Raw genomic sequence first — 23,003 nt, forward strand, 5'->3', positions numbered from 1 at the left:
CAACTCCCCACCTGATGTGCCCCTTACTTAAGCCATCTTCACTCAGCCATCTGCCTGTCCAGGGTCCAAGACGAGGGCAGACCCCCCCCCCCCATTCACAACCTGGTCTGCTGCAGGGTCGTGATTATGAGATTTCATTCACGTCTGCAGCCACAGGGTCTCTGCAGCTCACTGAATTACAAGAAGATAAACCCTTGATGTTGAAGCACCATCGAGTGACTACATGAGAAAAATGAGTGGTCACCTCAGCAAAGGAAGGGGGTGGCTGTGGGAAAGAAGGTGGGGCTATCTGATCCTCTGTGCTGGATTCTTTCTGCTGCAAGCAAGGTTCTGTCCTGTTGGGTCCTCTGCCCAGATCTGACACAGGGAGTAGACTTATTCTCTTACCCCTACCAGAGTTCCACACGTGAAAACCTCCAGACCCCTAAGAAGGGAGCGCTGGAGGCTGGTACAGAAGTGGAAGACTGAGATCTATAGCTGAGGCTTCCCTGGGGAGCAGGATGAGGGAAGGGAGACGATATCTGGATAGGTGTCCCCGACTCAAACTTTACCCCCCCCCCCTTCCGGTACCGAGCTCGGCAAACACATGCTCTAAAACTCTCAAATCCAGCTGCATTAGAACCTTCACATTTATATCCCTGTGCTTCAAAGTGGAATCCAGGGTTGGTACAAGACCCCTAGACCTCCTCCCCTCCCTGAAGACAACTGGGCATCCTCATGCGGCCAATGAAGAGCACTTCCTGCAAAGACAGGATGCAGAGACCGGGGAACAGAAGATGAAGGAGAGAAAGCCACGTGGGTGGAGGGGTGGGGACAATGGGCAGAGGCAGAGGAAAGAAAGGAGACCAGGAAAAATGCATGAAAAGGGAAGAGGTTGAGGGAGAGGAGTGGGGGGCAGGAAAGAAGAGAAGGAAGAAAGACAGAGCAAAGGCAGGATGAGTAACACCGGGGAGAAGTGAAAACCCAGTCACGTGGTGCCTCCAGGTCTTAAGGAGTTCCTCCTCAGCCTTCAGACTCGCACAGAGGCCCAAGATGCCTGAGGCCCTGGGACTCACCTTTGGCAGGAAGAAGGGGTCTGACAGGGGAGCAGAGGGAGATCCACTTCTGAACCGCGCCTCAGTCCACCTGAGGTATCTGCCTCCCCACTCACTCTGTGGCTGAAGTCTCCTTTCTTTGCCCACCACCCCTCCAAAGCAGCTTTCTCCCAGAAGTGACCATCGCCAAACACCATGTAGCTGAATCAGGGGATGGTTAACTCTGGGCCACCTAGTTCTCGCTAGAGCATCTACTTATTCCTCCTTCCAGAACATTCCATCCATCTTCATCCCTCTCTTCCTTCCCTTCTCTCTCTTTGTGAAACAAGGTTTCTCTGTTTAGCTGTCCTAGAACCCATTCTGTAGCCCAGGCTGGCCTTGAACTCACAGAGCTCTGCCCGCCTCTGCCTCCCGAGTGCTGGGATTGAAGGTGTGTGCCACCATGCCCAGTTCTTCCTTTCTTTCTCATTGGATCACTCTTGTCGCATCGCCTTCACCCAGAAGGTACTAGAGGCTCAGCTCTAGCCCTCAGCTCTCCACCATCCATGCTGTTGCCGGGGACAACTCCGTCCACACACAGCTTCGGTCACTGTGTTCCTGGGGTCCCCTCTTTCTCCTCTGAAATCTAGAATCTAGACGACAAAGATCTCTCTCTCGCTCGCTCGCTCGCTCTCTCTCTCTCGCGCTCGCTCACTCGCTCTCGCTCTCTCTTTCATTTGAGATAGGGCTTCTCTGTGTAGCCCTGGGTATCCTGGAACTCACTTTGTAGCCCAGGCTGGCCTCGAACTCACAGAGATCCACCTGCCTCTGCCTCCTGCGTGCTGGGATTAAAGGTGTACGCCACCACAAAGGATTTTTTTTTATGCACTTCCCACTGGAGGGCTCACAAGCATCAACCACTCTACATAAGGAGACTTGAATTCATTGGCATTAACCCTAAACTGGCCAAGAAAGGAGGGATGGAAAAAGGAAGGGGATGCTCAGAAGGGAAGGAGTAGAATTGGAGGTGAACCTAACAAAGGGCTCAGATGGTGCCGGGTGCCTTGCAGAAGAAAGGGAAGAAGAAAGGGAAGAAGAAAGGGAGAAAGAAGCCGGGCGGTGGTGGCGCACGCCTTTAATCCCAGCACTTGGGAGGCAGAGGCAGGCGGATCTCTGTGAGTTCGAGACCAGCCTGGTCTATAAGAGCTAGTTCCAGGACAGGCTCCAAAACCACAGAGAAACCCTGTCTCGAAAAACCAAAAAAAAAAAAAAAAAAAAAAAAGGAGAAAGAAAGGCACCCACACCTAGGCTCCACCCCCAGATTTTGCTCTGGGAACTTCCCTCTGAAGACTGTGGGGCTCTGTGGTGGGAGCTGAGGCATGCTCAGGCCCATGGCCTTTACTGCAGACCCAGATGCCTGCCCCCACACTCAGCTGCACACTCTCCTTGCCCTTCTCCCAGGAGACCAGCTCTCTGGCCCTGGTCTGCAGCCAAGGCTGGAGGCAGAACAACTTTCTGGAGGATTTGAATGGGAAAGGCAAGAGAACTTCATGTAGGGACTAGAACCACAGGAAAGCATGTGAGAGGAGACAGGGGCATGTGCCCTATCAGGTGCGTTTATTCCAGGGCTGCTGCCACTCCTGTGCCACACCACGGAGTCCAGAGGAGTCCTCACCCTCCCTCTGGGGTGGGGGACATTTGGGAAAATTTGGAGAGAGACAGAACTCAGGGCTCAGCACTTTCCTCCTTCTGTTTTTCTTCTTGAGGAATTTTTTTCCCCAATTGCTGATGACTTTACCATTCTTGGGGGTGGGGGGTGGAGATTCTGGCTTTTGCTCCCCCTACACTCCATGTGCCGGACAAAGCTCTACATTCCTCAAGAAGCCAGAGCTTCAGAGTTTCCTAAAGATGAGGTGGCGTGGCGTCTCCTCCCTTCCCAGCTCCAATTCTCCCTCCCCCCAGTCTCCAGTCCACAGCCTGGCCAGGGAGGCCCCGCCAGGCTGGGAGGAGACCCCAGCACATTCTTCCCCTCACTGTCATACTGCAGAAATTAAAGACACATCTTTGAGCTGGGTACCCGCCAGCCTTTTCAAGTTGAAAAGTGGTAGAGGAGGCCCGGAGCCTCAGCTCGATGCCACGTGGAAAGGAAGCTCCGAGCCCATCTGGCTACAACCCCTGGGCAAAGACCGGGAATTGGGGTAGTGGTTGTCACGTAACATATGCACACCGAGCCCCCACCCCACCCCCACCTCCAGTGGTCTCCAGGTTGCCATCAGAATCCCAGATCCTTGATGTAGCAGTCACCAATCTACACCTGTGAGGCTCCTCTCTTCTTCCAAGTGAGCCTGGGGGAGGCTAGGTCAGGAGCAGGGAAAGGAGATTCCTTTGGGTCAGTGCTTTCCTGATATAAAACTCAATAAAAGGTGAGCACACCAACTCCTTGTCAAGTCGTGCGGCATCCTACCCTAGACAACGACTTCAAATGATTGCTCCTCTTGGGCACAGGGTCCTTCCTGGCCAATGTTGGGGAGCAGGGGCACCCTTTGGAATTGATCACAGTGGAAGGCGGAACTTCAGTGGGTTTCCGGAACTACCATCTCAGCATCTCAACCCCCAGTCTTGCCCTGCAGGCACTGGCACTAGGCGGGGGCAGATCCTGGGCCACAAGTTACTGCCACATGGTTGGGATAATTGATGAAGTCCCGTCCTTCCATCGCTGTCTCCAGTCCTGCCTCTCTGGAAACTCTATATTTTCCCTTTAATTATAGCCCCATGCAGTCTCACACCCGCACTGTTCAGCCTAGCTGCCCACGGCCAGCGACGTGGCTCCCTCCCCTTCTGTTCCCTTGGTCTTTTTTTTTCCCTTTGCCTTCGTTGCACAAAACTAGCTCGGGAAGGGCGTGAAGGGGGGGGGCAATGGAATCTTGGATGGTTTGGAGAAGGCGGGACTCCCTGATTCCACGTCTGCAGTTCCAAAGAAGCCGGTGGGGGAAGTGGCCCAGGACATCCAAGGCCCCCACAAGGAGACCCCAATGCCTTCCCTCACCACCCATGTTTTGGCAGGGTGTAGGTCCTAAATAGATTGGGGGTCGGGCAGAGCATTTTGAGGGGATCGGATATAGGGGAAGAAAGGATACTAGAGACATCTCTAAATATAACCCGCTGTTCTGAGGAAGGGGTACTACAAATGTCCCTTTCCTGATTGCAGAGGTGGAGAGTAATGGCCAGGGCTTCTAGCAAAGAAGTGAGAATGTGGCGGGGGGGCGCCTTAAAAATAAAGCCATTCTGCTTCTGAACACAAGTTTCCTCTACACACCGAATTCACCTAGGTGTCCCCAGATCAAGTCCAGGTACAATAAGAAAAGGGGACTCTCTGTCACTTTGAGAACAGCCCTCTGTGCCCATGTGCCTTCTACCTGTTCTCTCTGGATTGATTCTGCTACACAAGAATGCCTCTAACTGATTCCTGGTGGTAGCCACTGCTGGTACAAGACCCTTTTCTAAGGTATCCATGGTCACAGGTCTCCCCCAACAAGCTCACTTCCCAGTTCTGGATTGAAGGAGTTCAGAGGATTAATTTATACAACAAACCCCAGTCCATAGCTTTAGGGCCCCAGAAATCCTCCAGCCTACCCTGTTGCTCTACCACTTAATGCCTAAGCCTCCTCTGGAAGGTCCAGAGTGTCAAACTTCTCCCCAACCTCAGCCTCAGTCACACCTGGAGCTGAAGAAGGGCTTATGGGTTTTTCTTAGAGCCATAGGTACAGCAAAACAGACCTCCATTCCCCCTCCCTCCTTTCAAGCAATCACATATCTGATTCATAGTATCTTTGAAGAGATGTCTAACTCTTCCTACCCTTCACACCTGGGCCACACCAAGAGATTACCTCTGCCCCCCACCATCCCAAACAGGCACATCTGCTTAGCTACTTGGTTCTTCTGATTTGGAGAGATGTCTGTCCAGCTTATTCCTTAGTTCTTCCCAAGGATGTCAGAAGCATTAAGAAGCAGGGCCAGTTTTCCCAGTTATGCCTGACCCTGACCCCTTTGTAATGTCCCCCCCCCACACTCAGACCTCCAGTTTCACACCCTTCTGATTTGAGGTCCCAGAAAGAAAGTGCAAGGGGCATCCCCTACCCACAAATCAGTATACTGAGGCCCACACTCCGATGACAGTACCTCTGGCCAGGGTAGATCAGGGGGCAGGGGCGGCAGAATTGCAAAGGGGGGGGGCTGGGTGGACTCCTTTCCCTTCCTTTCCCTCCTCCCCCCTCTTCTATCCAAACTGGGGGCCGGGCCAGGCAGTTCTGATTGGCTGGGGGCCGGGCTGCCGGCTCCCCCTCTCCAAGAGGCAGGGTTCCTCCCAACTCTCCATCAGGATGGTATAAAAGGGGCCCAGGCCAGTCGTCGGAGCAGACCGGAGTTTCTCCTCGGGACAGAGCAGGAGGCACGCGGAGTGAGGACACGCATGAGCCGAAGCTAACCCCCAACCCCAGCCGCAAAGAGTCTACATGTCTAGGGTCTAGACATGTTCAGCTTTGTGGACCTCCGGCTCCTGCTCCTCTTAGGGGCCACTGCCTTCCTGACGCACGGCCAAGAAGACAGTAAGTTTCAAACTTTGGGGAGTTCACGGCTTCTTGGTATTGCTTTCTGCTCTGGATTCTGGCAAGTGAAGCTTAAACAGAAACGCGGGATGCTCCAGTCAGAGGTGGGAAGGTGATGGAGGGGAACTGGGAGGAGAGAGGACACCCAGGCGTGCAGATGAGGGTGGACAGTTCTCAGAAGTGGAACGCGGGGTGAAATGACACCAGAATAAATTCCAAGCACCCACCAGTAGCATAACAGGAAAAGTGGGAATCTGGCCACGAGTTGGGACAGAGTACGTCGAAGATGGAATAAGGCCGCTGGAATAGAGATTCGGAGCCCAAGATGTAAAAGCTATCAAAAAGGCTGCGGGATGATTCATAAGGAAAGATTGTTTGCCTTCTCTGCAAGCTAGACAGAGTTGCTGGGGCCGCCGGGGTGCTGGGCTGGTGGGGGGGGAGGGGACGCACAGAGTGGGAGGGTTGCTGGATGAGAAAGTTTGGCTCGGATTTGACAGGGCGCGGTCCATGCGCCTCCTGCTGGTCAACCTTGAGCACTACGCGTTCCGGGTCAGCATTTTACAGCGCGCGGGCTAAGGAGGGAAGATCTGGGTTATTGCCGGGCTGGGACCCCCATCTCCAGACTGAGAAAATAAAGCCAGGGCTGGGGTAGCCCGTCTTTGAAAGAAGTGGCTCCGGTCGGATAAAATTGTTTCCGCCCTACGCATTGCTTAGTGTTGCCTGCCACCTAGTGGTTCACTTGATCCGGTACTAGCGCCGTGGGCATGGTTTACTAATTACTGTTTGCAGGCTTGAGTTCTTTGGCTAAGAGAGAGACTCTCTTAGCTTTGAGGGATTGGGCTTGTCTCGAAAGCAAGCTTTTTAAGATTCCTGGGAGCGGGGGGGGCGGGTTTAGGGTGTATCCAACTTTAGGACTGGACTCCACTGAAATCAGCTCCTTCACATTTTAGCCCCTCCCACTCCATCCCACCTGCCCAGGGAATGGGGGTGGGACCAGGGCTGGAACACCCCTTCTCTCCTCCCACCCCCGCCTCTTGTCTGAGCGCAAACCACACCCCCATGAACTTCCTTCTACTGTATGGGACCCCTCCTACTCTCCTGCAGAAGGCTTTCTATTTCACTTGGTTTCCGCGCGCGTGGGCTGAAGTTGAGTTTGGAAGCAACCCCGGTCTAAAGCTTTGTTTAAATTCCTGAGAACTGGGAAGTTATAGCTGTCCTGGCCAGGATTCCCGGTGCTATCACTGAACGCCGCTTTGGAGCAGACCAGCATTTAAGGATTTGAGGGAAGGATTTGAGGTGGGGGTGGGGGGGGAAGAGAGGTGGGAAGTGGAAAATCTACGTGCGGCGATTAGACAGAGGAAAGGGTGAGTAGGGCTGGGATCCCTGGCGCCCCGAGGTGGGGTCTCAGAGCCGCTCACGTCCTGTTTCCCATTTGTGCAGTCCCTGAAGTCACCTGCATACACAATGGCGTAAAGATCCCTAATGGTGAGACGTGGAAAGCCGATATCTGCTTGATCTGTATCTGCCACAATGGCACGGCCGTATGCGATGACGTGGTTTGCCAGGAAAACTTGGACTGTCCCAACCCCCAAAGACGTGAGGGCGAGTGCTGTGCTTTCTGCCCAGAAGAATTTGGTACGTTCTGGACGTAGGCTTAGGGGAGGTCAGAGACCCATCTTTGCGTGTGCCTTGAAAGCCTCTAACACCTCAGGTACCTTAGTAAATTTACTTCTAACTGTACATCTTTGCCCCCACAGAATCACCAAACCAAGAACTCATAGGAGTTCAGGTAATACTCTGCTTCATACTTCCGCTCAGCTCACCCGTGTGACTCCCACTGTCCTCCTATAGGCTGCAACTTCCCTTGTTTCTCTAATCTGTCTCTTATTTCTTCACCCTCAAACCCACAGGGACCCAAGGGAGACCGCGGCCCTCAAGGCCCAAGGGTAAGCATTGCATTCTAAGTGAGCTGGGAAACTGGAGGGGATGTGGTTCTGGTTTGTGCTTATAGCAACCCCACCCTTTCTTGGTCCAGGGACCCGCTGGCCCCCCTGGACAAGATGGCATCCCTGGACAGCCTGGGCTTCCTGGTCCTCCTGGTCCTGCTGGTCCACCCGGCCCCCCTGGCCTCGGAGGAGTAAGTAGATCATTAAGACCTCAGACCTGGGTGACTCCCCGGTTTTTGTTTTGCTTTGCTTTGGCTTTGACAGACATAACTTTATGTTTTTAAATAATCATAAACATACAGAAATGTTGCAATCGTGTGCAGAACTTTCACTCACCCTCCTTCACAACTCTTTCCCCACTCTGGACACCGAACATGCTCATGCCCTGTGCTTTGAAGCACTTAAGTGCCTTTCCCTAAACAAGGACGTTCTCCTATGGGACCACAGTACCAAATTTAATGTTGATATAGCGCTATTGCCTAATATACAATCCACTGTCAGATTTAACCAATGCCCAAAGTGTCCTTTATAGCATTTCCCTCCCCCCCTTGTCCAAGACCACCAATTTCATTTCATCATCATCTCTTCAGTCCCCACGAATGTTGACTGTTTCTGAGACTCTTTGTCATCTTGGCTCAGCAAGTTTTTGAAGAGTCCAGTTGTCAGGCAGAGGCGGCTCTTTTATCGATTGTTCTGCAGTTTGGGATAGTCTGGTTCGATGGCTCAGCTGAGGTGTCTGCTACAGAAAACATCTTACAGGCAGTGTTGATGGCTTTCTTAGCTAATCACATCCGGAAGCGCATGTCAGTTTGTCCCACGCCTAGCAATGCCCTCCTGCCCTTCGGTTCACCACCCCGAGCCCGATTTCTCATGCTCTCTCTCTTGTTTTTCTAGAACTTTGCTCCTCAGATGTCCTATGGCTATGACGAGAAATCAGCTGGAGTTTCCGTGCCTGGCCCCATGGTGAGCCACCAGGGGGAGCAGTGATGGCAAAGGGAATGGGGCGGGGGCAAGAGGATCCAGAAGAGAGAGGCCCACCATGGTCCTGCAAGGGGGAGGTGCAGAAAGCTTTGGGAGGTAAAGGCCACCTTTGGAACTTCAGACCTAGAGAAGATGCGGGACAACTGTGATTCTCACAGTAAAAACAGACCTCTCCCACACGGCTTTCACCCACAGATATCACATGCCTCTCTTTTTTTCCTTCTGTAGGGTCCTTCTGGTCCTCGTGGTCTCCCTGGCCCCCCTGGTGCACCCGTACGTATCCAGGGATCTTTGTGTATCATCTTGGGCATGTGGGGGACATTGGAGGAGAACGATTGGGGTGAAGGCAGGAGGCTGGTTGACATCTCTTGTAAGAGGGAGACAGCCTGGCAAGAACCTGCCTTTCTGAGCCTCCCCTTCTCTCCTTCTCCAGGGTCCTCAGGGTTTCCAAGGCCCCCCTGGTGAACCTGGCGAGCCTGGCGCTTCAGTAAGTCAGTCCTTCATTTGACACACCTCCCTCTCCACAAATTCTCCTGTGAGAGTCACTCGTACTGAGTGAAGGATGACCTGTGTCCCCTCCCGACTCCAGTCTTCCTCTTTGTTGTCTCTCATTTGGGGGTTCTAACAACCTCTCCCGTCTCCTCTAGGGTCCAATGGGTCCCCGTGGCCCCCCAGGCCCCCCTGGCAAGAACGGAGATGATGTAAGTAACCCCAGGGGAAGACACTAGCTCATCCTGTGGCCTTCACTATGTGGGTCCTTAAATCCTCCTGGCAGGGTCTCATCACCCTTGGGGGCAATAACCAGGAGAAGAAGATGAAAGTTCTCCCTGGTGCCCAGAGCATTCTTGTCAGTGATATTTCCACTGAGTAGCATGTTTTAGTAAGGCAGCACCAACCTCCATCCATACTCCCATCCTCATTCCTTGGAGGAATCCAAGTTTAAGAGCTCTGGTTGATCCGATGTGGAAATGAATGCACGGTGACAGAAACTACTTTGAAGGTACTCAAATGTCACCAGAGGTTTCATTGTAGATCTAAACTGAGTTTTAGGTTCAAAGTTAGATTCTGGGTCCCTAAACCAGATCGAACCTTCAATAGTCCCAGTACACCTGAGCACTTCTACTCCTTCCCAGTATGGGGTGGGGCACAGCCATAATGACCTTTTCTCTATCTGCAGGGAGAAGCTGGTAAACCTGGCCGTCCTGGTGAGCGTGGACCTCCTGGGCCTCAGGTGAGGATAGGCCCCGGGTCTTACTGCGCTGGGGATGCGGTTAGGAGCAGTGTTCCAGAGCCCTCCTGACTCCTTTCCGTGTCCTTATTTGCCTTTCTCTCCAGGGTGCTCGGGGATTGCCTGGAACAGCTGGCCTCCCTGGAATGAAGGGACACAGAGTAAGTCTCCTTTGAGTTCCCAAAGTCCCAAGCCACCATTCTAGACCCTTCCCCCCAGAGATCCTGTTGTGTATCATGTTAGTTGGTAGCTGCAGATGTCTCAAAAGTCATACTTTAGACATCCAAAAGAACTTCCTTTCTTGGGAAGGATGTCCCTATAAAGAGACTGGATGGGACAATAGGTGAATTGGGGTCTGGTCTGACTCAGAGACAGGGAGATGACTGGGGTGATCTAAAACTCCTCAAAACTGTGTGGGTATCCAAGTGGCATACTCCTCCCCAGAGTCTCACCTCATCCCTCTTTCCTCCCTTAGGGTTTCAGTGGTTTGGATGGTGCCAAAGGAGATGCTGGTCCTGCTGGCCCTAAGGTAAGAGGCCGTCAAAAGGTTCTGCACACACACACACCAACAGTCCCGCTATACACAAAGCCCTCACTCTGTTCTCTGTCCCTAGGGAGAGCCTGGCAGTCCTGGTGAAAATGGAGCTCCTGGCCAGATGGTGAATATGCTACCTTGAGGGTGGGGGTGCCCCAAGAGGAAGGGGTAGAGTGAAGGGTGGATGGAGGCTGGCAGAGAGAGTATCTCGTTTGACATCTCTTGGTTTGGTTATTAGGGTCCCCGAGGCCTGCCTGGTGAGAGAGGTCGCCCTGGAGCCCCTGGCCCTGCTGTAAGTACTCCTAGTCCCCCCTGGGATGTTCCTGGGCTCTGCTTGGGGTTCACCAGGGACTATGGAAGCTGTCTAGTGCTCAGGGGTATAACTGGGTCTCCCCTCTCTCTTACAGGGTGCTCGTGGTAACGATGGTGCTACTGGTGCAGCTGGGCCCCCGGTAAGGATGGCTTTGACTTTGAGTTTGGGAGTGGGGTGAGGTCTCAGTGTCAGCTCTTGGGGCTGACATCAGCTGTTGAAACTTAGGAGCTCTTGGCTTCTATCTGTGCCTTGTAGTTAAACATCCATTTTGTTCCCAGGGTCCCACTGGCCCCACTGGGCCTCCTGGATTCCCTGGTGCAGTTGGTGCTAAGGTAAGACACATTCTTTGAACATGACCTGTCACAGAACAAAAACTGGGTGTCACCCCAGACCAGAGAAACCCAGAGTGGCAAGAGTGAAGCGCATTCCTCAATACCCTTATCCTGAGGTCCCCTCCCTAGCTCATCCTTCCTCTTCTGCCCCCTCCCCCCACACACACCTGACATCCAGAAGTAATGCTAGATGCCCCAGCTTGGGTTCTGATTTGTCCTTTCCTTCAACACAGGGTGAAGCTGGTCCCCAGGGAGCCCGAGGCTCTGAAGGTCCCCAGGGTATTCGTGGTGAGCCCGGACCCCCTGGCCCTGCTGGTGCTGCCGGCCCTGCTGTAAGTGTCACCTGCTACTGTCCTCCTGGGCTATTTGCCGGCTTGGAGTCCTTGCCTGCCACTCACCCTCCTTTCTCTATGTCATAGGGAAATCCTGGTGCTGATGGACAACCTGGTGCTAAAGGTGCTAACGTAAGTCACCACCAGCCCTCCTCTGATGCCCGCCTGCCACCTGCCTCATGCCCTCCACCCTGGGCTAAAATGTCTATCCTGCCTCCTGCAGGGTGCTCCTGGTATTGCTGGTGCTCCTGGCTTCCCTGGTGCCCGAGGCCCCTCTGGACCCCAGGGCCCCAGTGGCGCTCCAGGTCCCAAGGGTAACAGTGTAAGTACAAAAAAAAACAAAAAAAAAACAAAAAAAAAACGCTCCCCTCCACCCAACTCATGCTCTAGCTCCAGTGCGCCCCCTTCTGGGGAAGCATACGTTTGCGAACCAACAGAGTAACGCCAATTCATCTCATTCTCTACTGCTCCCCCGACACAGGGTGAACCTGGTGCTCCTGGCAACAAAGGAGACACTGGTGCCAAAGGAGAGCCCGTAAGTCCCACATCACCCCTCCTTCTCCTCAGCCCCTGGGGCCTGGAAGACTCTCAAGAGAGACCAAGGGAGGACGGGAGCCCCCGCCCCATACCCAGGAGCCCTGTGGTTAGAGGCCAGCATCATGGGCTTCAGGACTTGTGCCCCCCTGACCACTCCCTTTCTGCCCACTCCAGGGCCCTGCTGGTGTTCAAGGTCCCCCTGGCCCTGCTGGGGAAGAAGGAAAACGAGGAGCCCGTGGCGAACCTGGACCTACTGGCCTGCCTGGACCTCCTGGCGAGCGTGTAAGTCCCCTGTGCCTCTCCTTCTCTGCCCTCAGTGCTTGCCCTGTCCCTGGGGTGATGATTAAGCTCACTGGTCTCTTCTTTTCTGTATGCAGGGTGGACCTGGAAGCCGTGGTTTCCCTGGTGCTGATGGTGTTGCTGGCCCCAAGGTAATTTCTCTTCCTTGCAGAAGAACTCACCTCCCCCGACAGGACTGGTCACGCCTCCCAACACTCATGACGCCAACAATGCTCCCTGTTACCTGGGCCCATCTTTGTGCCTCCATCCTCCTCCTATTTGGCATCCCCAACGATGCCCCTCAAAGTCCTGAATGTTCCCCCAGCATGAAGAGGATGTGGATACCAGCCCATGGTAATGAGGCCAAGGCTGTGACCCTGATGTGTCTTTGACTTCTATTCACTTAGGGTCCTGCTGGTGAACGTGGTGCTCCCGGGCCTGCTGGTCCCAAAGGTTCTCCTGGTGAAGCTGGTCGCCCTGGTGAAGCTGGTCTCCCTGGTGCCAAGGTGAGAGCCAAGACCCTCTTGTTCTTCATGAGACTGGGACAGCCTGCAACTGGTGCTCCATACCCCTCCTCCACCGCTCCCTCCCCCTGCCTCCATTCATGCTCCTGCCTCTCCCTAGGGTCTCACTGGCAGCCCTGGAAGCCCTGGTCCTGATGGCAAAACTGGCCCCCCTGTAAGTATGCTTCCTCTCTCACGTGTCACCCCCACCCTCTTGTGTATGCACCTTGGTTCTTACAGCAACTCTTGTGCCTCTCATCCTCAGGGTCCCGCTGGTCAAGATGGTCGCCCTGGACCCCCAGGTCCTCCTGGAGCCCGTGGCCAGGCTGGTGTGATGGGATTCCCTGGGCCTAAGGGCACTGCTGTAAGTACTCACTGAAGAACAATGCAGAACAGGCACACTAACTCCGCTGACTTGCTGCGTGACCTCGGGCCCTTTAATGACCTTTTCAGGACCCATTGGTAAAATAGGAGACTTCTGGCTCCTTGATATTGCTTTGTCCCTGAATTAAGTATTGTTGCTGGTTGAGCATCCCCCAGCACACAGATAAGATTGGTCTTCTATGCCATAGTCATCCCCAAGTGTGGTAGGAAGAGGAGAAGCCCGAGGAGATGATAGCCATTAGCAGTTCAGGTCACCGCAGTTGTGTGTCAGGGAAAGGAAGGGAGAAGGTGACCAGGAAGGAGCCTTGGGCAGCATCCACTTTGTGTGCAGGCAGAGAGAGACCAAGCATGAGATGCAAGCAAGGCTTTCCCTAGAGGATTCGGTCTTCTTGAACAGAATGCCCTCTAGGAATACTCACTGTAATGAGGGGTCTTGACTGTAGTGAATCCCATGACCCTCAATTCTGCCTCCCTTTCTACACAGGGAGAACCTGGAAAGGCTGGAGAGCGGGGCGTTCCTGGACCCCCTGGCCCTGTGGTAAGTGTCTCTTTTGAGTCTCTGTCACCTTTCTGCCCCTGCCTGTGACGCATACCGTCTTCAGTCTGTAGCCACTGTGAGAACACCAGAAGCCACAAGCAGGCTCTGCCTTGTCCCAGAGGTCCAGGCCTTACCTGCTGCTGCCATCTGCCTTACCACACTGAGTTTGCCACCTTCTCCCCACAGGGTCCTGCTGGCAAAGATGGAGAAGCCGGAGCTCAGGGAGCCCCTGGCCCTGCTGTAAGTGTTCCTGTCAGGGAGGCCTGGGGAGCAGGGAAAGGGGGGACTCTGCCTCCCTTCCCCCTTGGACTACTCATGATGACAACCTCTTTTCTGTGACAGGGTCCTGCTGGTGAGAGAGGCGAACAAGGCCCTGCTGGCTCCCCCGGATTCCAGGTAAGGCCTGGTGACAGTTTGTAGGGGAGTGCAGAATGTTTGTTAACTCTCACAGATTCTAAACCCTTCTCCCCCTCCCATCTTTACCCTGTAGGGTCTCCCCGGCCCTGCTGGTCCTCCTGGTGAAGCAGGCAAGCCCGGTGAACAGGTAAGGGGTAGCAGCTGACCAGAAGGCAGGAGCAGGCAGGAAATAAAAAAGAGACAGACCACCCACTGCCCCTAGATGAGCAGGGAACCAGCAGCTAGAAGGATAGAGGTTAGACACAGGGGAGGACGAAGGTTACACAGACTGAGGGAGCTGCATATGATGTGAAAGTGATTGCACGGCTTATGGGCAAGGTGACTTCTCTAGACGCATCCTGGAATAACTCTGGCTTTACCACAAGCCTTCCTATTGTAAGGAGAAATTCCAAATCTCAGCCAAGAATGTTTTCATCTCTAAACATGGCTCCCAAGGACCAGCTCCCAGGGAGAGGGGTGGAAGCTCTTTCTCAAGGGGAATTTGGGCTCACTGTTGTTCCTCATTCCCACCCTTAGGGTGTCCCTGGAGACCTTGGTGCCCCTGGACCCTCTGGAGCAAGAGTAAGTGGGTCCTCTCATGCCACTTCCGTTACAATGTCCTGAGCTCGGCCCTGTTGGAGCAGCCATCATGTGCCCTCTCCTTCCTTTGCAGGGCGAGCGAGGTTTCCCTGGCGAGCGTGGTGTACAAGGTCCCCCAGGTCCTGCTGGTCCCCGTGGAAACAATGGTGCTCCCGGCAATGATGGTGCCAAGGTGAGGGCATCGTGGAAAGCATATGATAGTTATGACTCAAGCCATAGGGATGTAAAGGGTTGGGGGAACAAGACCAGAGTAGGTACCCATGAGACCTGAGGTTGGGTCCGTGAGTTTGTCCTTCCAGCTGGAACCTTGACCTTGGATCCACACATAGGAGATTCTAAGTGAGCTTGGGGGTTGGAGATGCTTCCTGGGACTCCATGTCTCACTCATCTTCTTGTTCACCAAACAGGGTGATACTGGTGCCCCCGGAGCTCCCGGTAGCCAAGGCGCTCCTGGTCTTCAGGGAATGCCTGGTGAACGTGGTGCAGCTGGTCTTCCAGGTCCTAAGGGTGACAGAGTAAGTCAACCTTCCCTTGAGCCCTTGGTGGGTCTCACCTATCTCCTCGCTTTGCTGGGTAATCTTATACATGTGATTCAGGCCCTTCTCTTGATGTGTTACCATGGTGATGAGAGTTGGGCCATCTCCCTGATAGAGGCTCCTTTATTTATCACACTGTAGAGCTCAGCAGCCTCTTAACCAAGGTCCCACCTGATTCCCCACATGGTCACCTTTTCCCCGGAAAGGATCTCGTGTCCTTGGCACCGGGTCTGAGAAATGTCTGCAGGATGCTGTAGCTCAACTCCTGGCCCCACGCTGGAAGTCTGACTTTTTCCTATCTTTAGGGCGATGCTGGTCCCAAAGGTGCTGATGGTTCTCCTGGCAAAGATGGCGTCCGTGGTCTGACTGGTCCCATTGGTCCTCCTGGCCCTGCTGGTGCCCCTGGTGACAAGGTGAGTGACTGCCTTGTCACCTTGTTTCCTAACATACAGCTTCCTCAGCAAGCCCAGGTGGGGCTTTGCAGGGAAGGCAGGTCATGCCATATGAAGCTGGTGACCCAGGGAGTTCAAAGAACCAGAAGGGAGGGGGAGATGCTATTGGTTCATCTTCTAGGAGAGTTTAGAGCGCTTGTCTCTCCCTCATAGGGAGAAACTGGTCCCAGCGGTCCTGCTGGTCCCACCGGAGCCCGTGGTGCCCCCGTAAGTACAGACAACCCCCTGATAAGATCTACGTTCAGCCCTTCTCTCCTACCTGCTTTCTGCTCCCACCCCCACCCCTGACCGTCACCTCTGTGCCTTTGCTACTTCTGTTCCTCTCTTTTCCCAATGTTGAGACATCTCTCCAAAGTCATCTTCTTCTTCTTCTAGGGAGACCGTGGTGAGCCTGGCCCCCCTGGCCCTGCTGGTTTCGCTGGCCCCCCTGTGAGTACCAATACCCTCTTTACTTTCTGTCACCAGCTGAGATATGAGGCATGGGACCTTGGGTGACTGAATGAGGACAGAAGTGTAACCTTGAGTCAGGGGAGAAGGGTGGGGAGGGACTGGTTGTCTCCAGGCTTCTAGCCCCCCCCCCACTCCAGCCCGGAGGCCCGCTCCTGCCACGCTGCCTTAGTCACTGCTCTATTCTCCCTCTTGTCCAGGGTGCTGATGGCCAACCTGGTGCTAAAGGTGAACCTGGTGAAACTGGTACTAAAGGCGACAGTGGTCCTCCTGGCCCCGCTGGACCTGCTGGACCTCCTGGCCCCATTGTGAGTCTTTCATCCTCTACAGCCCAAGTTTCTGGTAGTCTTAGACTTGGGCCTAGCCTGGGTCTTATACTTTTACACTCTCTTACAGGGTAACGTTGGTGCTCCTGGACCCAAAGGTGCTCGTGGCTCTGCTGGTCCCCCTGTGAGTACCATCCCCGTCTCTGTGGAGTCTCCCCAAAGCCAGAGATTGGAGGAGATCGGGCCTGGTAAGCTTACTGTTCGCTTCTGACCACACTGTGTTCTCTCCGGCCAGGGTGCTACTGGTTTCCCTGGTGCTGCTGGCCGTGTTGGTCCCCCTGGCCCCTCTGTGAGTATCTGTGGTTTTGGATTGGGGTGAGGGGCAAGCACCTGTCAGGACAGTGGGCTTGGCTGGGACATGTAACTATGATGCTTTGGAAGCCTGGACTCTGACAGTCCCTCTTGTGCCCATTTAGGGAAATGCTGGACCCCCTGGCCCTCCTGGTCCTGTTGGCAAAGAAGGAGGCAAAGGTCCCCGTGGTGAGACTGGTCCCGCGGGACGTCCTGGTGAAGTTGGTCCCCCAGGTCCCCCTGGCCCTGCTGGTGAGAAAGGAGCCCCTGGTGCTGATGGACCTGCTGTAAGTGCTAGCTCTGATCTCTGTTGTTCTGGAGTGTTTCAGAGTTGTGAATACTCTCTGTGTCATTGTGAGCCCTTCTCACCCCTGTCTGCCTCCCACAGGGCTCTCCTGGTACACCTGGACCTCAGGGTATTGCTGGACAGCGTGGTGTGGTTGGTCTGCCCGGTCAGAGAGGAGAAAGAGGCTTCCCTGGTCTTCCTGGCCCCTCTGTGAGTGTTCCTTCATGTTGGAGGACTTGGAAGGGGCAGGGCAGCAGCGGTAGAAGAAGGAGAACAAATATGATAGAAGCGGACTCATGGCTCCAGACCCCACATCTGGCCTCGTCTTACTCTCTCTCTTCTTCTTTAGGGCGAACCCGGCAAACAAGGTCCTTCTGGATCAAGTGGTGAACGTGGTCCCCCTGGCCCCATGGGTCCCCCTGGATTGGCTGGCCCCCCTGGTGAATCTGGACGTGAGGTAAGAAGCCTCCATCCCCTAGCCAGTGACAGTGCAGGGCCACTAGGACTGTGCCTGACCTCTTTCCTGGGGTGGTCACTCACTTCTCCCAACTCCCTCTACAGGGATCCCCTGGTGCTGAAGGCTCCCCTGGAAGAGATGGCTCTCCTGGCCCCAAGGTAAGAGATCAGGCCCCACACAGGGCTGGGTTCTGGTTTGCCCTGGCCCCTGCCCAGCCTGGGTAGTCCATCTGAGACTGACCCTATGACCTCTGCCCTCTGCTCCCAGGGTGACCGTGGTGAGACTGGCCCTGCTGGCCCCCCTGGTGCCCCTGGTGCTCCCGGTGCTCCTGGCCCTGTTGGCCCTGCTGGCAAGAGTGGCGACCGTGGTGAGACTGTAAGTAGCCTGAGCCTCTGCTTCTGGCATGCCCAAAGGCTAGGGAATGGATGAATGACCTCATCCAGCTGCGGGAAAAGCGGGAGTCTTGGGATTTGTCTGGGTCCTTGGCCTCCCTGGAAAAACTGACCCATAACTTGGCCTTGAGGCCCATCTTGCCCCATCTCCATCCGCCCCGGGCATGGGGCTTGCCCCAGCACATCGAGTGAGGCCTGGCTCTGGGGAAACTTGACTGGGAGTCAGGAGAGGTGGCCACCGCACGAGAGATGTGGGCTAGGAATCTGACCAAGAGGAGTTCATCCTGCAGCCGCCAGGCTTGGCCTCCCCCAGTCAGGATCTAACAGTATTTTCTCCCCAGGGTCCTGCTGGTCCTGCTGGTCCCATTGGCCCTGCTGGTGCCCGTGGCCCTGCTGTAAGTGTCCCATGTCAACCTCACGTCCTGTGAACACTGGCCTAGATGTGAACAGTGTCCCCTCGACACCAGTAGAACTTCACCTGACAGCCTGTCTCCTGCTCTCTTTTAGGGACCCCAAGGTCCCCGTGGTGACAAGGGTGAGACAGGCGAACAAGGTGACAGAGGCATAAAGGGTCACCGTGGCTTCTCCGGTCTCCAGGGTCCTCCTGGCTCTCCTGTGAGTATACCCAGTTTCCCGGACTCTGACCTCTCCCACCATCTCACTGTGCTTGTTGCACCGTGGGAGGAGGAGCTCTTGCTTGCTTCTGTTCTAGATAGACATTCTGATTCCTTCCTAGTGGGGGAGAGGGGCAGAAGATTTCTGGGCATTTCTAACAGGCAGAGAGATACCCAGACAGGGAGTGTGGAAGTGGTCTTAGCACATGGACAACTTGGAGCTAGAGTTCTATAATGAAGGGGTCATGTTACCCCCCACTGCCCCTGAACTGCCTTTCTCTGTCCTTTAGGGTTCTCCTGGTGAACAAGGTCCCTCTGGAGCTTCTGGTCCTGCAGGTCCCCGGGTAAGTTGCACCTTCCATTACTTCTTCGTGGGTCCTCCATCTCAGCTACCGTGAGGACCCCTGGTTACCTTCAGGCATCCCTCTGTTCTCCAGAGAAGAGTTCAGAGGCCAGACAGGGTGGGGAGAAACAGACCCTTGGTCTTATACAGTCTCTGGCCTTCTGATCCTGGCTCCTTCCAGGACACCCATAGTAACTAGTTGAGAACATCCCTTAAGGCAGAAATGGGGACCAGACTGAGTCAGCGGTGGGGAGGGTGCTCCTCAGCCAGAGTTGGGGCTGTTTTGGGGTTCTGATCAACTTTCTCTGATCATCTCCACCACTAGGGTCCCCCTGGCTCTGCTGGTGCTCCTGGCAAAGATGGACTCAACGGTCTCCCCGGCCCCATTGGCCCTCCTGGTCCTCGAGGTCGCACCGGTGACAGCGGTCCTGTTGTACGTAGCCTCACATCCTCTATCTTATGACTCTCCATCCCCTAGGAGACTTGAACACCAAGAAACCTTGACTTCCTCTCTTTAAACAGGGTCCTCCCGGCCCTCCTGGACCCCCTGGTCCTCCTGGTCCTCCCAGTGGCGGTTACGACTTCAGCTTCCTGCCTCAGCCACCCCAAGAGAAGGCTCATGATGGTGGCCGCTACTACCGGGCTGATGATGCCAACGTGGTTCGTGACCGTGACCTTGAGGTGGACACCACTCTCAAGAGCCTGAGCCAGCAAATCGAGAACATCCGAAGCCCCGAAGGCAGCCGCAAGAACCCCGCCCGCACGTGCCGTGACCTCAAAATGTGCCACTCTGACTGGAAGAGCGGTAAGGACCAGCCCCAGCTGCCTCCCCTCCCCAAGACTCTTTCTCCCACCATGCCGCTTCCCCCATGCCTTTACGCATCCCACTTTCCACAACGGTGCTGGCTGGCTACTTCTCCTGACTCTGTGTTGCCCTGCCCACTTCAGGAGAATACTGGATTGACCCTAACCAAGGCTGCAACCTGGATGCCATCAAGGTCTTCTGCAACATGGAGACAGGCCAGACCTGTGTGTTCCCCACTCAGCCCTCTGTGCCCCAGAAGAACTGGTACATCAGCACAAACCCCAAGGAGAAGAAGCATGTCTGGTTCGGCGAGAGCATGACTGATGGGTTCCAGGTACAGGCGCTGAACCCTAGAGCCACTCTGCAGGAGATGGGCTAGACTCCCGCTCAGAAGGCAGAGGAAATCCTGGAGTAGATTTAATACTGGCTTAGTGGAAGGGCAGAGTTGGTCTAGGAGACAGGAGTCCTGGGTCCCTTAGGTGCCCATGGACAAGGGGTGCCCTACTTTTTAACTTGAGATGAAATTTCTTAGCAGATTTTGGGCGGGAAGGCCAGGGACTAGAAATTCCATGTGGTCACCCATTGCCTGCTCTCTCTGGCCCACGCAGTTCGAGTACGGAAGCGAGGGCTCCGATCCTGCTGACGTGGCCATCCAGCTCACCTTCCTGCGCCTGATGTCCACCGAGGCCTCCCAGAACATCACCTACCACTGCAAGAACAGCGTGGCCTACATGGATCAACAGACCGGCAACCTCAAGAAGTCCCTGCTCCTCCAGGGTTCCAACGAGATCGAGCTCCGGGGCGAGGGCAACAGCCGCTTCACCTACAGCACCCTTGTCGACGGCTGCACGGTGAGTCCCCCAGACGGGGCCAGCTCACCTCTCTGGGCTTCTGCTTTAGCCTTTTGGCAGATCAGAGTGACCCTCACTCCGTCACTGCCCTTGGTAAAATGACCCCCTCCCACCGTTTTCATCCACTCCAGAGTCATACTGGAAGTTGGGGCAAGACAGTCATCGAATACAAAACCACCAAGACCTCCCGCCTGCCCATCATCGATGTGGCTCCCTTGGACATTGGTGCCCCAGACCAGGAATTCGGATTAGACATTGGTCCTGCCTGCTTCGTGTAAACTCCCTCCACCCCAATCTGGTTCCCTCCCACCCAGCCCACTTTTCCCCAATCCTGGAAACAGATGAACAACCCAAACTGAATTTCCCCAAAAGCCAAAAAAAATGGGGGACAATTTCACATGGACTTTGGAAAACATTTTTTTTTCTTTGCATTCATCTCTCAAACTTAGTTTTTATCTTTGACCAACTGAACTTGACCAAAAACCAAAAGTGCATTCAACCTTACCAAAAAGGAAAAAAAAAAAGAATAAATAAATAACTTTTTAAAAAAGGAAGCTTGGTCCACTTGCTTGAAGACCTATGTGGGTATAAGTCCCTTTCTGCCCGCTGGGCTTATGATACCCCAAATGCTGCCTTTTCTGCTCCTTTCTCCACCCCCTCTTGGGGCCTCTCCTCCATTGCTCCCAAATTTAAGTCTCCCCCAAAGACACAGGAAATAACGCATTGTCTGCCCAGCAACCAAAGGCAATGCTGAAACATCCCATCAGCCCCTTTACCCTCAGCCTACTTCCCCACCCAGCACTTCCAAATCCTGCCAGGACATGGGGTTCTTGGACTTTTGAAGGAGCCTAACCATCTGGCATCTCCATGGCCTCTGCAACATACCCTGGCCGTGGTGAGAGAGCCACCTACCCCTCCAGGGGATTTGGAGCCAGGCAGGGTCACAGCAGACTGGAAACATCGGACATGTGTGTGCAGGCTGGGTGGGAGAGACCGTTCTGTTCCTTGTGTAATTGTGTTGCTAAAAGACTACCTCGTTCTTGTCTTTGTGTGTCACCGGGGCAACTGTGTGGGGGCGGGGATGGGGGTAGGGTGGCAGCGCGCCCAGTTTGGTATCAAAGGTGCTACATCTCTGTGAAGGGGTGGGGTGGGAAGGAATCTCTGGTGCTATAGAAGTTGAGATGCTCCCTAGGCCAGCAAATGTTCCTTTTGTTCAAAGTCTTTATTTTTATTCTTTTTTTTTTTTTTTAATGGATAGGGACTCGTGTGAATTTTCTTTTTTCTGACAGGTGCTATGTAACATGGGAGGAGAGAGTGTCAGCCCCAGCTGCTCTCTCTCCACCCTCTCTCCACTCTTCCAGTTCCTGGGCCTATCGCAGTCTGACCTCTCTCTCTCTTCTGAAATCCTGAAATTCTCCCCTCTTGTGGCTGCACCTTACCCTCAGCCTCTCTCTCTCCTAGTCTGTTCTGCATCTGGGTTTCAAAGAACCGCTTTTCAAAGCACAAAGCAGTTTTTACCCCTGGGGTGGGAGGAAACAAGAGACTCTGTACCTATTTTGTATGTGTATAATAATTTGAGATGTTTTTAATTATTTTGATTGCTGGAATAAAGCATGTGGAAATGACCCAACACATGTGCAGTGGCCTCTGAATTTCCTTCCTGGGACTTGGGGCGGGGAGGACCCAGGGAGAGCGCTCCGGTGGGCTTGCTTTTATTTCCCTCCCTCTCTCTGCCCCCATTTCTTATCCAAATGCTGCCACCTTCTTCTTGCCTTTCCTATGCCTTAGAGCTCACCCTCCCCCCTTTCCTTTTTCTCTTTTAGTTCTCCTTGCACTACAATTCCATCCGGGGTGCACAGGTCACAGGCATACCCACACGCACCTTGACTCCTAGTTCACCCATACTTCAGGCCCACTATCCCATCAACGCAATACTTCTCCATGCTTCAGGCTTGAGACCTGGGGAAGGGTTGTCCATGGGAGGCTCATGGGTTCTCAAAGGAATCCAAGGGGAGGGGACAGGGACTAAGGAGTGAGGCCTAGGAGCCTCTTTACTAGGCTTCTCTGTGCTCAAACATGGGGGATATCTGGTCTCAACCTACTTCTCGCCCAAAGAAACAAGCAACCCTGTATCGAAGGGGCCTGCTGAGCCTGGAGTGTCAGAGGGAAAGAATGTTCCAGGCTCACTCCTGCTCTCACCAGAGGGAGGTGGCCCTGCCCTCAAGGGGCTCAGGGGCTCTCCTGGAGCTCTTAGAGAGTTGTGGTTAAGGAAAGGACAGGACCCCACACCATGGAGGTGCAAGGGTCCCTGGGGCCTTCGGTGTGCCCACAATGCATGCTGGCTCACTGTGGGTGGCCTGTGGAAATATCCTGCCCTACTTCTGTGTCCTTCTCCCTTTTTTTCTTCATCTCCACCAACTTGCTTCTTCTTCCTCCTTCTCCCTCCCTTCCTTTGCCTTTCCCATCTACTGGCCTGAGAACCTGAGGCCCCAGAGCGATGGTGATTGGTGTTCCCCTCACCTCAGGAAGTAGAAGCAGGGGTCTAGTGCGAGGCCTGAGAATCCAGAAGGCAGACGTCTGGGGTGAACCAGAAACCCAAGATAAGGACACAGAAGACAGCTTTCCCCCCTCCACTTCACCCAGGGAATCAGGTCCCAAATTTGAAAAGGAGAAGCTCCTTTT

The 23,003-nt window shown here is 54.3% G+C and overlaps 1 protein-coding gene across 1 annotated transcript; it reads left to right on the forward strand.

Moving 5' to 3' along the window:
- The first annotated feature begins 5,538 nt into the window (after nt 1-5,538).
- On the forward strand, nt 5,539-21,945 carry Col1a1 (collagen type I alpha 1 chain). Its single transcript, XM_057774264.1, has 51 exons — nt 5,539-5,617; nt 7,058-7,252; nt 7,375-7,406; nt 7,528-7,563; nt 7,653-7,754; nt 8,458-8,526; nt 8,773-8,817; nt 8,978-9,031; nt 9,192-9,245; nt 9,722-9,775; nt 9,880-9,933; nt 10,248-10,301; nt 10,387-10,431; nt 10,546-10,599; nt 10,715-10,759; nt 10,899-10,952; nt 11,186-11,284; nt 11,372-11,416; nt 11,508-11,606; nt 11,766-11,819; nt 11,996-12,103; nt 12,199-12,252; nt 12,508-12,606; nt 12,725-12,778; nt 12,869-12,967; nt 13,472-13,525; nt 13,712-13,765; nt 13,868-13,921; nt 14,016-14,069; nt 14,459-14,503; nt 14,595-14,693; nt 14,929-15,036; nt 15,363-15,470; nt 15,663-15,716; nt 15,885-15,938; nt 16,157-16,264; nt 16,353-16,406; nt 16,518-16,571; nt 16,699-16,860; nt 16,962-17,069; nt 17,209-17,316; nt 17,421-17,474; nt 17,584-17,691; nt 18,050-18,103; nt 18,216-18,323; nt 18,613-18,666; nt 18,991-19,098; nt 19,188-19,470; nt 19,614-19,804; nt 20,079-20,321; nt 20,453-21,945. Exons 1-51 carry the CDS (start codon nt 5,542-5,544, stop codon nt 20,597-20,599), a joined length of 4,362 nt encoding a protein of 1,453 aa, XP_057630247.1. The 5' UTR covers nt 5,539-5,541; the 3' UTR covers nt 20,600-21,945.
- Nucleotides 21,946-23,003: the final 1,058 nt, after the last annotated feature.

This window comes from Chionomys nivalis, chromosome 7 (genome assembly GCF_950005125.1).
Source record: "Chionomys nivalis chromosome 7, mChiNiv1.1, whole genome shotgun sequence".
Taxonomy (NCBI): domain Eukaryota; kingdom Metazoa; phylum Chordata; class Mammalia; order Rodentia; family Cricetidae; genus Chionomys; species Chionomys nivalis.

What these genes read in the sequence shown, in the direction of transcription:
- Col1a1 (XM_057774264.1), top strand. Translation starts at nt 5,542, where the DNA reads ATGTTCAGCTTTGTGGACCTCCGGCTCCTGCTCCTCTTAGGGGCCACT. An exon ending in CTGGAGCCCCTGGCCCTGCT is followed by an intron (nt 10,600 to 10,714) that starts GTAAGTACTCCT and finishes TCTCTCTTACAG; the next exon opens with GGTGCTCGTGGTAACGATGG. An exon ending in GTGGCTCTGCTGGTCCCCCT is followed by an intron (nt 16,407 to 16,517) that starts GTGAGTACCATC and finishes CTCTCCGGCCAG; the next exon opens with GGTGCTACTGGTTTCCCTGG.